We start from the raw sequence: 16,762 nt of genomic DNA, 5'->3' as shown, positions 1-16,762 counted from the left end.
CCTTGTGGAGTAGGCAAAGAGGAAAGGATTCGGTGAGTGTGGCCGCGGCTGCTTTTTATGAAATATTTTCAAAATAACGCCCACGGGAACGACATGGCAGGTCAACATTCTTGGGTCGCCCGAAATATGGCTGTTCGATGGCCATTGTATTTATCGCCCCACCCCCGGATGACAAAATCCGGCCCTGTCCTTCGAGGCTTTCTCAAATTCACTCGACTTCCTCCGCGTCGTGGACTTCTCGTCGGTGTCAAGTCCGAGTGAGGACCAACTATCCGAAAATGGATGACAAGGAGTCTCCGGAGACCGAATCAAACGAAATGGTAAGGCCAACGATGAATCCCGTTGGGCATAAACTGTTGTTTGGATAAGTCACTTAGTGGTCTCCGTCCAGACCGGCGGGAAAGAAGCCCGTAGAAAAATGAGCTGAGAGTCTTGCAAAATGTTCGAGCAATCCTCGTCGAAGTTGTCATCCACTCATCTCGGCCCCACCAACCTTCAAATCCAGGTGAGTAATGTACCCGCCTGTTAACCAAAAGGTCGTTGGTTCAATTCCCGCTGTGTTCATTATAACTGGCCATTCGGCCCTTCTGGAAACTTACAGCTAGCTTGACGTCCTAGGGTTCTCAGGCAATTAGCTCAAGGGGAAAAGGTACTAGTAGAATGTTATTTTTCCATTCGTACTTTAAAATGATAAAAAAATCAAATTCGAGGCGATTCATACTTGTCTGCTGAAAGATTTTTAATCGGATTCGTACATAATATCCGATAATATCGTTGGGTAACTTGATTGCATGAATTCCGTAATTTGCAAGAGAGTTTCGCTTGGCAGACCACGAAGACGAAAGCGTCGATCAGTCGTGTGCGCATTCCTTTGACATATCCCGTTGAATACTCCTGAATTTAAATATTGCGGGTTAATTTAGTTGATGAAATTTGATCGTAATTCATGGCGACGGGCCATTAAATATTTAGAATGCGAATAATTAATGCTCCCTGCTCGCCACTTTCATTCAGGGTTGGCACGCAAGGAAAGAAGTAGGGTGCCCCTTGTTTGGGACATCCGTGATGCTTCGCAGTGACAGGATATTCAGAATATGGAGACACGACGCTTCTCCTTGCTAGTGATTAGTCATTACCCGAAGCAGTTATATCCTAACGTGCGTAGAAACCGTGGAGATAACTTTGGAAAATTACGTCTCCAATCCCTTCGGTTTTTATGTGCTTTGAAATGAAACTTCTTCCGGTTATAACTAATCAGGTGCAAGGCAGTGCCTTGTGCATAGCTTTCAATACATCAACGTCGCGGGGCATGATTTCCTCAGGGCCAGAGCATCTAATTTTTTTTCGAGGGCAAAGGGAGAGGGTGGATCGAATTAGTCTTATGCCTCGCTTTAAAAATAGTTCACCCACCCAGTATATTAACAAACAGCTGTGTGCGGGGGGGGGAGAGGGGGTGAAAGTTAATCTATGGTTTCCGGAATCATTAAAAGGTCATGTATAGCCATGTACCAGTTTCATAATTGATGCAATATCTCTTTCTCATTCCTCGAGACATATTTTTGCATTGGATGGGATAGAAAAGAAAATCAAGCGCTCTTCTCACCACGGGGGATTCGATCAGCCAAGTGGCTTCGCTTCATATTAAGTGAGCATTGTTCGCATCTCGATGATGTTGGATCCTCTAGAAGCGGCACCCCAGTCCCTAGAGTGTTTCTTACGAAAAAAATGTACTCCATTGTACGAAGAGAATAAGAATGTAATGCTTATTTCAAGAGATCCTACATGATATTTGCATGTATGGAGCAGGTGAAACTTTTCAATCGCACGATAACTGCACTCTCCTTCATCCAGTTCCTTTCGTGAAGAGTAGTCGACCGTCCAAGCAATTGTCACTCCACTCCCTCTCCCTGTACTTATTTATAACCTGCCCTGTTTTCTCAGTATAAATAAATAAATTCGGTTGGTAGAATTCCCTGGGCACTTTTAAATCAGCTGAAATCCTGTGCCCACCCAGGGTGTATGTGCTCCCTTTCTCTTGCACGAGCCTGACATTGACGTTAACAAAAAGGTGATTGTTCGCAAGGGATATCATGTCATCTGTGAGTGCCACGTCAGTGAAGATGGGACGCCGGAAGTGAGATTTTGCTGCTTCTTTTTATCTTCTTCCCTTATCTTTAACCCTACCCTGGTCCTTCAGCCAGTAACCGGAGCCCATGTCTGTTAGTGGCAGCGGCAGTGATGTGCCTTCGGGAAAATAAGAGTTCGTCTCTGCCAGGAAAGGTGGAAAGCATGGATTCGATGGCAGACATAGGCCGAGGAATCAACTGGGATCTCTTTAGTATTAATCCAATTATTTTAAACCTAAAGCATCTTGGATTTAAGTTGTTTATTCACTGTTAAATCGTCACGAATAAATACCCTTGAGTACCATGCCCGATGGAAAATTCGTGTCGAAAAAAGAGTTTCGAGATTTGATTTTGGGGCAAACTGAAACCCATCGTTGTATACAAGGATCATACAGTGCACCTCAAGAAAGACCCTTTTACTCGATCACAGCAGTCGTTAAATGAAATTTCGATACGTGTCTTCCCATCGATTCATAGGATGTGAATATTGTGAAAACGAGTGAATTCTTTTTGCTTGAAACATGGTACTGACGAAGGGCCGCAAACGGATGCACCTGCACCGCGAATAAAATCATTAAAATCGCATCTGGTGCCACACACCATTGTGCTTGGATATAAAATTTTAAAATCCGCGAACGCCTGCATTAAATACCCAGCGATATACCCCCGTCCCCTCCCTCGCCCTCTTCCCCCGCCATACTCTCCCACTCCCGACCTCCGTCTTACCACCTCCACAAACGTCTTATCACCGCTTAACGTGAGCAGTCACGTGACAATGGACCCTGGCTCCTTACTCTGTCCTCTTCCCTAGCCCTGCCACGCACATTTTTCTCTCCAGTGATGAATACCCGTGTGACCGAATATTCTTTATTTGTGAATTTTATCTGCTGTAATACGTTCTACGAAGAATACATATATCTCGGAATTCTCGTCCATGTTATATTTACCCTTAACACAGCCAGCAGTTGAGTTTTTTTCCTTCTTATGGAATACATGTAAGTTAAGAAAAGTTACGGTACGGACAAGTATGGTGGTGACACCATTGAATCATTTATGGAAAAATTGCAAGATTTGATGATCGAATATAATTTAAATTTGTCTCAGATACGTGGTTTCTGTAAAAAGTACCGGGAAAGGTTTCGGAAAGATGGATTTATTTCAGATATGCCTACAATACCTCATAATTCTTCCAAAAACATCCTTTGAGCGTCGACACACTTTTGCCAGCGACTTTGCCACTACTCGAAGGCTCCCCGGTTGGCGGATTCCGGAAGGAGCAGACACTCGACTCTGCTGCTCTTGGTCGTCCGCCAAGACCTTCGGGATGAGTTTAGCACAGATCTTTCGTATCACCAAATTTGCGGTGATAATGGTGTGCACTGTCATGTTATCGATGCGTATGCGGTCTGCGATCATGCGTACACTAAACCGACGGTCTGAATTCAGAACTTCACCCACACCTTAGGAAAAAATTGTTACCGATACTTTTGATGCAAACCTTGTATTTATTAACTTAACTTAATTATCTAATTTTATTGGCAGAAATATACAAGACAACCTCGACCCTGACCGAGACCATTAAGTAGGAATTGTTCGATTAGCCTAATATAGTGATTTTAGCTTCCAACCGCAGGGTCCCATATTCATGTCTCCTTTCCCCTTAGCTAAGCCCGTTTTGTGTGATTTTATTGGGGTCAGAATAACGAAAAAATAGGCGATTCGGAAAAAATGGCCTTCCCAACAAGCGCGATTTCCACGAGTTGTATGCATTCAATTAATATGAAATTAACTCTCCCCTCATCTACGATACCAACCTTCTCGAGGTGACTGCAATTGGCTTTTTGACAGTGAAAATGAAGTAGTTTATGTACATTAATTGATGAGGTAAAAATGGTTCACCCTCAAATATCCCTCTGATAGTTGCTAATACCTCCCACTGCCGAGGTCACCTTTAATACACGGTGGTTCGGAAGTGCTTCCATTTTTTAAATCCCTAATGCTAAACTGTATTATTTTCGCCATTAAAAAGCTCTTTCCCCGTCCCTCATGCAAATAGCTCTCGCTTAAACCTCAGCATTGAGGGATATTTCTAATTTCACCGGCCCCATTCGTTAATTACAGCGACCCCTGCATAATATAGAATATAAATCACGGTTGAATAAATCCGCTCGTAGGCAGTAGAGCGTGTGATAGCTCAGTTTATCCAGATGTCATCCGATCGAAGGGGCGAGGCCCCACTTTCTTAGCGAGAGTATTGCGACGGGAGCATGGTCGCTGAATGTAAATGTCCCAGGCTTTTTTCCCACCCAGACATGTTTTGCGAAGTCCTTTAGCAAATCCCGAATCCTGTTTTCGTTATTTTTTGCTCCTTTTTATCGCTCGGGCGAAACCCCTGCACATGACGCTCTCCTCCTCCCTCATCTCTCGGTTCACGTTTTATCTCTTAGTCCCCGGGTCGAACACAGGGATAAAGTTTCCTCGACGAAACGCAAGCGAATGACACATGCACGCCCCCTCCCTCGTCTCTGCCCCCCCTCCGCCAACCAACCAACCAACCTCCATCGACGCAGCATCGCGGTCCGTTGCGTTTCCCCCCCCCCCCACCTCAATCCTTCTCGTTTTTATTTTTCAAATCATGCGAGTCATGGGTTGAGGCCGTCGCGGTGGTCATCTTGCGGGGCACCGCGTTTTCCTGTTTTTGCTTCCACTCTCGCCTTATGCTGCTGCACGACACATCGTCGTCCCCTGCCACCACCCGCCACCGACCCCCCCCCCCCCGCCCCCGTCACACCCCCGTAATGCCGGCCCGTCACACTTGACCCCCGCCCTCCACACACGGTTAAGTCTTATCCCCCCAATTCTCTCCTCCCGACATTGCTTTCAGTCTCCCTCCAATTCCCCACCTCATCTGCCGTTTCCTCTCTCATTTGCAGGCGTACGCGGATGATTATTACTTCGATGAAAGTCGGAAATAGAGCGGATGCAAGTATCTAGGTGTTTTTTTTACCTAATCTAGGATTTTTTATAGTCTTCGTATTGGTTGAATATTTTAAATGTGGTCATCTAATTTTGTTTAGCTAAGTATGTATTTCGAAGTGGGTAATAGAGTTTTTTCTAACCAAAGTAAACATGTTTAGAACCCATGAAATGTATGGAATGCCGTCCGAAAGGTAGTGTCAGACTATGAAACCCATTAACGTCCACGAGCAAAGTCAACGTCGTATACTAATTTTGTTTTTTGATAAATGCTTAATTGTAAACGTCTGAAGTTAATGCAGTTTTGTATTTCGGAATGTCATTAAGAGTGAATAAAACAGTATGCATACATGCCTTGTATGTTAGCTCTAATTTATAAAAAAATCTTAGTGCTAACTAGTGCCTTATTGAAAAAATGTTTCTTTCACTATTTATTTGATTCTCGAATTGAATGTTCGGTTGGTCATGAGGAAAATTAAAACGGCAGGCCACAGTTTCAATGGCCGGAGTGGATACCTAATTGATGTCGTATTTTATTTTTCTAAATGTTGTCTACTGTGCCATATCACCAAAGCTGTTGGACCAACTTAATGAATCAAGTCATTAACCGGAAAAGGAAAACCGATCACCGAAAAGCATGGTTCCAAATTTTGAGGAATCCCCTTGGTTCACTTTCTCTCGCATCCAACACGCATTCTCCGAATTTGCGTTATTACCATTTCGTGCGAAAAATGAACTCTCCGTTGAGCTGGTATTCCCTCAATGTAGCTTAAAGCAGTAGTGGGAATTCGGACTTGTTTCTTGGAAATTAATACGTGGATCCCCTAACTGGTAGTATCAACTGTTATTTTCACATGTATTAGAAATGTTCTAATCATGGAAATAGTTTCAAATATCGTGGGAGAGAGGCGCCTTATATTACCTTCCGCACACATTCTCATGATACTTGGCAGAGCGTTGATTGGCAAAGCTGTTTTTTTAATCTAATGATTCGTGCTTGCCTACTTTCGGTACTGTCGGTATTCCTAGCACACTGTCATGCATCAGTAACAAGACGGGGACTTGAGTTTTTGAATTTGGGGTTTTTCTGTGGGGAATTTTTTAACACGCAAGTTGCGAGTTTGCTGGCTCCACTCCCGCGCTACATATAGCGCTCGTAGAAATATATTACGGGAATTGCGTCGATATTAAGGATATTTTTCATTATGTGAACTGAGTGAAATTAATATCGAAGCACATTGTAGTTCAGGTTTTTCAAATTGTAATACCTTTTACAATTAGTTATAATCCATCTCCAACTTTTCCGGGCGACGTATTGTCATTACCTAAGAACATTAATACCAACCAGGTTTTCTGCTCATACTTCATAGATATGAGCCTGTCATCTCTTTGTCGCTTCGATCCTTCTCTTTTTAGCTGCAATGATACCTATTTCTCACGAACAGCAGTAAATAATTATCCGAATATATTCTTTAATGAAGTGTTTCCGTACTTACTCTCAGGTTTGCGTCGTTGGCTCTGGGTTGACATTTCTTCTGGTGAAATGATTTCTTTTCCAGAGCTGCTCAAATAGCAGGCAGAACTCCATTCCGTCTAGCTTTTGATTACCTATTTTTTGCTGCCTGCCTCTGTCCCAGGCCATTATACCATGCCTTTTTTTATCTCCAAGTATTTACTTCATCTGGGGCGATGTCTAAATTTCCAGTTCCACATTTTTAGAAATGTTCTGGATTTTTTCAGTCCAGCATCCGTGCATCTCACGGCCGTAATTTACGTCTCGCCACGAAAATGTCTGAGATCAGAGTTTCACTGTATTCAAGGTGCTTTAATGAAGTCGTATATCTTTTCCGTAGCCAATCTTTCGCCTGAAATGACCTCTCTTCCGAGGGCCGGATAAAAACATAACCTTCGGGCGGGTCGGAGGTCGTAAGATTCCGGGTGGCGCTCGCGCGATGAGGGAAGAAAGAAAAGCCGACAAAATACGTACGTACATGAATGAATGCGACTGCTAGTCATGCCGATCCCCGATGTTTCGCCTAAGTTTCCCAAGAGTGGACGCTGCCTGACGGTCGCTTTAATTCTCGCATCTCCTGAGTATGTGTGTGTCATGGAAACGCTCCCTTCTTTTGTGTGTCATTTTTTAAAATCCTAAGTCCCTCATCCCTTTCGTTTTGTCGCCACCGGCTCACTCCGAACCCCATTACAGACCCTCCCGAGCTGTTCCTCCCACCTTCCCGTCTTCCTCCACCGCAACCTCCCCCCTCTCCTGCTGTTCAATCTTTCTCCTCAACCCTTTTTACCTCTCTCTCTCTCATTCTCCTCCCTAGTGAGTATTCTTTCGTCGTCCGTCACGCATTTGAAACGTAAAAGGGAGAGGGGTTGTTGGGTGGGATGGGGTGAGCGGGCGATGTTGCCACGTCGTGAGGTCCCTCCCGTGTGTTAGCCCCTTGCACGCGCCATCCGCGGGCATTTCCTCTTGCCCTCACACTCTCCTCCGCTTCCTCAGCCCCTCCATCTGAAACCCCCCCACCATTCGGCCTACCTCCCATCCACGATTCCTCTCCCCAATCTTCTTCGGGACCCCACAACTTCTTTTTACGCCCCTTTTCTCTTGGCGGCAGCCGCCGCCGTACCTCCCTCGGAAGCCCCCTTTTCCCCCATTCAGACGCCCACAAAAGACTTTATTGTGACGCTTCTTGCTATTTTATTATTGTCTTTTGTCCGCTTTGGTATTAAGCGTAAAGTACCCAAAGGCACCCCCCATTTCAGAGGGTTGTGTAAAGGTTACAGAATCCCCGCGCTTTAAATGGACCACTCTTCGAATTTCAAATCTTTTCCGTTATTAAAAGCCGTCGTTAGATTTGGAGGTGGGATTTGCTAGATTATGATATTTACGCAGATTTATTCTCGTGTGGTACATTCACACAGGTGTTTCTGCCGTGACGTAATGTAACGCAGTGGTCCACGACTGCAGCGCTTTTCATAACTGTGTTGTGAATTCTTTTTTAATGCAACAACTCTGGTGCTCGGGCTGAAAATATATGTTTTGTCGAATTTTTTCGTATCTCGTGTTTTAAAGTTGATTTTAGGTACTATTTATAAGGCTATCATGAAATTGGGTATCTGACATTAAGTGGAATCGGATGCGGGAAAAGTCAAAACATTTTAAGCTGCAGTGCTGTGTTGGGCGCAAGCGACATCCTCACAACCATCATGTTATCCTAAAAAGTACTGCTTTCATTTTCTAGAAGTAGATAAAACAATAGAATCAACCCGCCTAGATAGCCAGTATTCAAACCCTGCACCATGTGATTGTTAGTATTGTACCTGCTTTGCCGTTAGCCACTACAGTTGTCTGATAACGAATATACGCAGGGGTGCTTAACACGACAGACACTAGGCTCGCATTTAGAAAAGCGTTTCTTTCAATCATCTGCACTGGCCCTTGTCTATGGGGAGCGTTCATTTGCCTCCACGGTGCCCGAAACAACGCTCGCCCGCTCGGGCACTTGCTCTTCCGAGGCGTGCGTTTGACCGCCGGCGAAAGGGAGGGAATGAATATTCGAGGATGAGTTCAGAAAGGGACCCTAGACGGAAGATTGTAGATGTGTGATGGGGATCTGGTGGGGAGGAGGCTGTTGCTGCCTGCTCCTCGGATCGGGGAGTCAATTTATGAAAATTGCCGTCCGAGGGTGACGAAGGGTCTCGTATGAAGACACCAGCAATCCTGCCTGTTAGTAAAGTGGTCGAGATGTCTTTTTTTCCTCCACGCCGTAGGCTGGGCCATCCCTTTTATCAAGAGGTGGGCTGGGTCTGTTGGAAAAATGTTTTTAACAAGGCGTTTTTTATGGGTTCTCCGATACAGTCATCCAAGTGAGCCATGTGCACGGAAGTGTTGCTTGTTATCCGTCGCGTAGCCAAAAAGCAGGCCGGGTTTGCTCTTTTTGGCGCGAGACTGCATTCGTGCCGGGGACTCAGGATACCTCAATACGGGAATTAAGGATACCCATGTTATTGCACTTTGCCATTTTAGAAATGATATTTATTTCGGCCTTAACATAGATGTTGCTGCATCGAAACTTAAGTTCAAATAAATTTCTCGAGTGGAAAAATGCAATTCCTATTGTTCAAATTCCACCACATCACAGCCGAATCTTTAAATTTTATGATTAGGGGAAGTTTGTACTTCGAGGGGCATGTAAAAGTTTATTCCAGGTAGACTTATAGGTAAATATTTTGTGGGTGAGCCTATCCTTTCTTTGAAGCCGCTCCTGGTCGCAGGAATGACTTTTGCCTTCGTATTATTAGTCTTTCTGTGTCACAAATTGTCATGTGGGCCTTATTCTCTCCTCCGAGGGAAGATCATATGTGCTTAATGCGTGAGGATAGAACAAAGTTTTCCCCTTAGAGCGGTTGTATAGTGTTATTCTGATCCCTCATCGTTCGCGGGAAGAATGAAATTTTAAATCTATCCGTTCCAAACTTATTTCTCTCCTTGAATTAACCCCCAGCTACGATGCGGCTGCTCTACGTTTTCAACATCATTGCTAAAGACATCGCTAAATACAAATGAGAATGGAACGATGCGGTCCTATATTTCCACAATAGCTGTGCATAGTTTTCTCTCGACTGCCATAAACTAATATGTTTTTCATCGATTGATCTTTGCGTAATGTAGCTGATTCCACAATTCTATGAAAAGGGGCGGAAGCTGCTTCAGGAATTCAGAATGCACTGTTGATTGCCGTAGACTTTTCATAAATGTGATTTCCCGAATTTTATGAGTAACGGTGATGAATGTTTCCAGGACGATTGCCACTGGATTACTCCCCCCCCCCCCCATTAGTTGCTTAAATGCACCTTTGGGTGCTTGGATCAACGAATAATAGGTTAATTTTCGCTGTACTCTGTCGCGCCGTGCGTTGCGGGAGCTTTGTGTTGTTGCCTGGTCAACACGTGATTTCTCTCCTTTATGCTTGGTTAGCGTACTACTTGGTTACGTTTATACTTTTTGTGACACATGGGCTTGCTTGTTGACAGCCTAATACCCCAGGGTTTTCTTCTTTTCGAGAACGCGAACGAAGCATTTGTAAGCGTCATCTTTCCTCATAAGTTGCCGACGTTCCGAGTGTCCACGGAGCTTCTGAAATGGATAGCGGGTGTGCAGTGGTAAATAATAAATTATGCAGGGTCGTGGGGGGATTAGATCGCTCGGACAATTTCGTCATTTATAAAGACTTTTCTTGGCTAGACGCTTCTGGTATTACCCGAGCTTCCGAGGAGTTGGAGTGTAAGTCGAATCCTATGCTATGGAATGTATTTAGAAAACCATTTGTCGCGGTTCATAGTTTGACTTTTTTAAGTAGGCCTGTTAATCGTTTGATATCGCTTTTTTTTAGATCTCAAACAAACATTTTTTAACTAATTTTCACAAAACTTTCTGCTGTTTTAAGAGCTTTCTGCTGATATGTTAAATTTGTCTTACCTATCCAGATGTTAATATTTAAATTAGTACATGTAGACGTAAATGTCCATTCGCTTCGGAAAATTAAAGGGGTGGAAATTTGTCAATAATTTTACGGTCAATAAATGAGTCTTTTTCCAAAAAATTGCCGTATAGTTTAACCAAGCGGTTAAAACAAATCCCGTCCTTGTAAAAGTATTTTTCCCTATACAAGTACTATTATCCTAAATGTAAGGAACTCGTGACTTTGAATGGGACATTCGGGATGGCAGTCGTTTTAATGTTGACCACTGTGAAACACGATTTTACTCGTAATAAACCAATAGTTTGTTGTTAATGGCATGTGTATGACATAGCTTCTCTCAACTGATTAGCAACATGCCGTTTTTGCCCTGCTTTGTTGCCACGTCGCGTGCTGTATTTTAATAGCACGCTTCCATTAGTGCAGATATGCGGCGGTCGCTCCCGGCTAGCTGACCACTCATTGTCATACATTTGTAGGTCGATGTTAATGGAATTTCGCACATTTTTAGTGTTCGTCATCTGCTATCCCCTTCCCTACTCCTTTTGTAGTGTTTCTGCCGTTGCCGAAGGGAGCCGAGAATATTTTCCCGAACTCATTAGCATAAACATCACGATTCGGTGACATGATGTTTTTCCTTCTTCCAACAAGGGTTGATTTTGTTGACCGGTTGTGAGACCTTGATCGGTTAACATAAGGCACGAAAAATTACATTTCGAAATGCTAGAGCGCTAAATTTTTTTTGAGTGTACAGCTTTTTGAAGTCGTCACAAATGAACATAAGTGCACAGTGCTCTTAAAAAAATACTACATTTTGCTTATTGCGCGCGTGAAACAAGACGAAATGTATTGGAGGATAGTACACGAATTTTATCCGAATTTGAAGTATCTGGTAATTAACTAAGAGGAAATTTAATCATGGTGCCCCTTGTCTCCCCGTGGAGTCTGTGAAAGGATTTCTACGCAGTACATAAACTTGGGGATCAAACAGTTTTGTATCATGGGCGTAGGCAGTGTAGAAATCCTCCATTTGCCCACCCCATAATTGAATTATATCTAGTGCACATTTCGCCTGAAACATTCCTATACGGTGGGAGGTTTTTGACGGTAGGCCCATAATTCATCAACCATCAAAGAGGATGTTTTTGGTACGACTCGTTCGAACCCAGTTTCTAACCAATGCGCATTTATTAGTCATCTATCACGGTGCACGATGCATAGTAACTAAAAATAGCCTCTGCTGCTGCTAACAGGGTAGACTGGGCCTGTCACGTCACTCAGTATTTTATTCATATTTTTTGTCAATACTTTTTGGTGAGATTATAGCGGTCAGCGTAGTTTCTTTCAGATTTAAATGTTAGTATAGGCGGAGCGATTAAGTATCCGATAAATCGCGGAAAATGTATTAGGTCAGTACGTAGGGCTGTCGGCTGGATTAAGGGATATTCTGTTAATGCGTCTATCTCAGAGCCATTAGCAGAATATGGATTTAAGCGGAACCATGACCATTTCTTATGTAGACTCATGTATCATGATATAGAGTATTTTGGTTTGTTATCGGTTGCCTCAGGACGGAATTAACAAGTTTTTTAGAATCAACACACCAAAGGCGGTGCACGAACCAGCGACCGTTGGGTTAGAAGATTTGGACGCCTGGCCCACCAGGTCAAGTGGCTCTTCTTTCACTTTGGATGTGCATTAAATAAAAACTCTCTCTTGAATGGGCCGGCAAACAATGAAACACGTTGAGCGTAACTGGAAAAAGGAATTGATGTTTCCGTAGTGATAATATAAGTTAGGTTCTCAATGTTTCTGCTTTCAGTTCTAGGATTACGTAACGCGTTGACTGCCGTCTGCCAGTATTCTTTCACGCATACATTTATTAAATTATAAACTTTCCCAATAGCCATTTTCAGACCAAATTCATACATTATTGACGTAACTGAGGCCGAACACGTGTACAAATACATTTAAATTGTGATTTTATGGCTCAAATCGATTAAATAAAATTGTTTTTATACAAATTTTGTCACTGTGTGAATCAATTTATTAAAATCACTTTTATCTTCAGAAAAATCATTCAATGGATTCTTTATATCAATGATTGTTACTAGATTAAGGTATGCAAATGTCTTTGAAAGCCTAATTTTTAATGAAGACAGATTGAAATTGATGCAGGAAATCATTTTCATTGCCGGTAATGTCGGACTCTCCGTTGTTGATGCCGTCCTTGAATTGAATATATTATTTAGAAGTACACTAAAAAAAGGACATCCAATCAAACTTAAATTGAATGTTAAATGAACTCAGCTACTTTTTCTCCTCATCTTAAGATGATTATTTCTGAAAATCCCCGGTCGTTGCAGAAATATGAAAGACTAGTACTATCGGGGTCACGGCATTATGCTTTCATTAAAGCCGATTCTTCTAATTTACCGTTTCAAGAGAGTCCCTTCTTTTCGCCGGTAACACTGTTATTGACGCCCTTGGCATTTTGATGGAGTCGGGGATAGAATTCCTTACGGTTCCGTTTTCTTTAGCATGCTAATTCTGAGAATGCTCTCATCTCCGAAATGGTTAACATTGAATGACCCTTTTAAGTGCATATGTATCATAAAGTCTATTGTTGTTTTCGAAAAAGGTAGGAAGAAGTTTTTTGTTGATATATGCGAGCTCTGGCGATATTAATACTACAGATCAGATCCCTCCCTACCGTACCTCGGTGATTGGCAGTCGAAAGATCGTCACAGTGATCAACCTCGACGTTAGATTCGTAAAGATAGGTGGAGGAGGTCTCTTCGTATCAATCTCCACGACTTGATTCACACGGCAAATCAATGCGTGGTCTAAAAACTCCTTTTCATCTATTTCGTCTCCCAAGGTTACTATGCATAATGACGGCGTGCATTGCGAACAAAAACATGTTCGGCATGATTCCAATTACGAATCCGCCCCCGCATTCTTTAAGGTTTTTGCGAAGACAAGAAATCCTTCCGTAGTTCATGGTTTCTTCCAAAATAAACGAGACGTAAATTGTTTGTCTGAACTTCGGCCTCTCACAAAGTAGATAAATGATTGTAAAAAATAACTCGGCTAATCCGCTCGTTCGGACACATGGATTTCACGGTGCATGAATGTGTCAAGATTCCTCGCTCATGAAATGAGATTGGATTCGTCCCGAGCAGTATCCTTTTCATCGGGAACACAAGTCCCTTTTTGTTGCCCCCTTTCCCCTGTAAAAAAATGACACCGACCCCCCTCACGCGGCGCGGCTCCCAGGCTTCTCATCTCTTTAAGGCGTAAATGAATCCAAAAAAGCTTTCCCGTGTTTAGCGTCGGTATTCATTCCGCCTCACGTTCGGGTCGTGGGCGAGAGCGACCGGGGGAGGGTGGGGGGGGGGATCGTCTGCCCTTCTCTCGGGCGGGTTGTTTTAGGGAGATGGAGTTTCGAGGCAGAGGCGCATGCTACGAACGGTGAGGGAAGGCCCTGGCGTGGAATGAGAGAGAGCCATGTGCATCGATGTGGCGGCGGTGATGATTCCAAACAAGAGTCGGGAAACCGCCCCCCCCCCCACCATCCCCATTTTCTATCACAGCTGGGCGTGTGGTTGCAGCCCTTACAGTTTCCACGCCGCTACGCAGGCATCCCGTCCCCACATTCCCCCCGTTCGCCCGCCTACCCTCGCTTTTTATCTCCCTCACGGGCTAGGACCCTAACCTCGACTAGACCAGCCAGCCAGGCCTTAGAAAAGTCCGCCCCACCACGATACCACCCCCTTCCTACTCTCTCGACACTTTGGCCCTCTCACCTCTGATGCCAGCACCTATGGGTACGCCATCGCCACCTTTCGGAGGCATCCCTCCCTCCCTCTCTGCAATGGGATCCGCCCCCATCGTCCGGGACCTCGTTATCATCCGAGGGACCTCCTCCATCAACCCCCTCCCGCCCTTATTTCCTCACGTGAACGCCTCGGGGCCGGTGGTATAAAAAGAGCCTCCTCAATCCCGGCGTCGCCTTTCCTCTCACCCGCCCTAAGTCCCTTCGGTCTCTGATGTGGAGGGTTTTTAGATGCAAGGGGGGAGTCCGCTTCTCGCCGCTCTTCTTCCCCCCTCGCCGCCCCCGGAACTCCTTCCGGGCTCGCCGTGCCGCTTTTGCTTCGCTAGAGGGAGAGTTTCCCCGAGCATGGGTCTGTTTGTTTGTTCATAAGATGCACAACGTATCGCATGCTGTCGCCCCTCCCCGTGGTTTCTTCCTTTTCCCCTCGCCGTCGTGGACGTCCCCGTTCGTCAAAATATTTTAGTTATGATGCGTCAGCGACCCGAATGAATAACCCAGGAAGATTTAGAGCGTGTAGCTTTTCGTTTGCTGCTACAAGGAAAGTTGTATGAAAAGATTTTTCGGAAAAATGGATGGAATTCAGTAAATTGTGTTGGTTATAATATGAGGAAAAGTTTATTGTGCGAGACAGTAGTCTTATTTTTTCATATCATTAGCGCTTAAAATAATAGTACAATGCGTTTATTTAGGAGCGATTTCGGAAAATTCAGAGCAGCTTTCGAAATCATTTACTATCTTCTGTACATGTGTTCATGCATTTCTCTTTGTGACTTCATTTCAGAAACAAAATTGTTTGAATATGCTCGACTGTATCTCTATCTTTCGTTAATTTATGACAGATTTTTTTGCCAAAATGAAATAAAGTTCACGAAACCGTTTGGCTTGCAATTCTTGAATCAGTTGTGTGTAATACTATTGTTCGTTCTTCTCTTTTTAGGCTATGGAAACTACGTGTTTATATTCAGTATACCTAGAATGTGTATGGAGTGCAAATGCCTAGTTGTAACTTTTTTCTTCATTATTTTCCTATTCATTGCCTTCAAATACATGCATGAAAAGTACTTTGTAAGAGCCCACAGCTTTCAGTTCAGAGGTGACAAAACTTTTTAATGCATCTAATATTAGAGGACTGACATGACATGTTGAGTGGCATTCCAATGTTTTAAAGGAGCTGTGTGTCTCACAGTTTCTTTAGTTGTGGTGTTAGTGAAAACAGGTTAGCTGGAAAAAGGAAATACTGCTTATGTTTAAAATTAAAATAAAATATTTTTCTGCTTGTATTCATTGCAACTTCTATTTATTTTCAGAGCACTGTAATTGGTTTGGCATCGATGAAAACCTTGGACCTGTTGCTATCAGTATAAGAAGGGAGAAACAGGAACCTGACAATTCCAATTCTTCAAATGCATCTGACAATTCACACCAGTACCTGTATAGACTTCTCGTCCGGACAAGTGAGGTAATGTATTCAAAATATTTGTTTCCTATATTCAAATCTTGTTTTTGAAGAAAATAAAAATATCACTCATATTTCTTAGTAAATTCACTAAGTCATTGGTTGTTGAAATTTTATCCTTAAAATATTAGGAGGTTACATATTGCCAAAGAAATGCTAACATTTCTGAGTAGTCATGATTTTTAATTTTTTTTAAATGTAGAAATGCTATCCTTATACCAAATGGAAAGAATAATAATGATACACCATTGGCATAAGCTTGGTACCATGTGCAGCATTAATTGAAATATGAGGCATAGACATTTTATTGAATCTGGATTATGACCTCTGAAGCTTTTTGATCATTGCTAAATATATCTGATAAACAATGAGCGAAGAATATTTGAGAACCTCCAGTGTTAGAAATATCCTAATCATAACTTCTGCTCTTAACTCCATAGCAATAACAATGAATAAATTATACTATTCTTTATTTATTTAACTGATAAATCTTGTTTTAATTCATTTTATATCATTGACTTGTGTTCAAATGAGTGAACGTATTTCATTAGAGTAATTTCTGGAATTCACAAAATGTTTTGCTTTTCCATTTTTCATAGCTGTTAACCCTAAGAGGATCAGTCCTTGAGGATGCAATACCATCCTTAAAGTCATCAAGTAGTAAAGGCATTAATACCAAGGAAGTCCTGGAGTATGTGACTCCAGAAATTCAGCTTTCATGGTGAGTTGACATTAGAAAACGTATTTTTTTGGATAAGTAGCATTTTTTATTTTTCAATCAGTGTACTCATATTGGAGAATTTAGGTCATACTTATTCTAAATTTCCTAATCAAACATTCTGTTTCCAATTCCTGTTTTGCCTGAAATGTATAGTCACTA

At 42.9% G+C, this 16,762-nt stretch overlaps 1 protein-coding gene across 1 annotated transcript in view; it reads left to right on the top strand.

The window, feature by feature from the left end:
• The window catches only part of LOC139700345 (signal-induced proliferation-associated 1-like protein 2), a 59,785-nt gene that overhangs the window by 19,783 nt on the left and 23,240 nt on the right, over positions 1-16,762 (top strand). The window contains exons 3-4 of the mRNA XM_071598985.1: positions 15,734-15,885; positions 16,482-16,603. Coding sequence (XP_071455086.1) covers positions 15,734-15,885; positions 16,482-16,603 — 274 coding nt within the window. The remainder of the gene's footprint in view (positions 1-15,733; positions 15,886-16,481; positions 16,604-16,762) is intronic.

The sequence above is a fragment of the Hetaerina americana genome, unplaced genomic scaffold (assembly GCF_022747635.1).
Source record: "Hetaerina americana unplaced genomic scaffold, ioHetAmer1.1.p SCAF_10, whole genome shotgun sequence".
Lineage (NCBI taxonomy): Eukaryota > Metazoa > Arthropoda > Insecta > Odonata > Calopterygidae > Hetaerina > Hetaerina americana.
The sequence above is the reverse complement of the archived record's forward strand: the minus strand, read 5'-3'. Positions and strand labels throughout refer to the sequence as shown.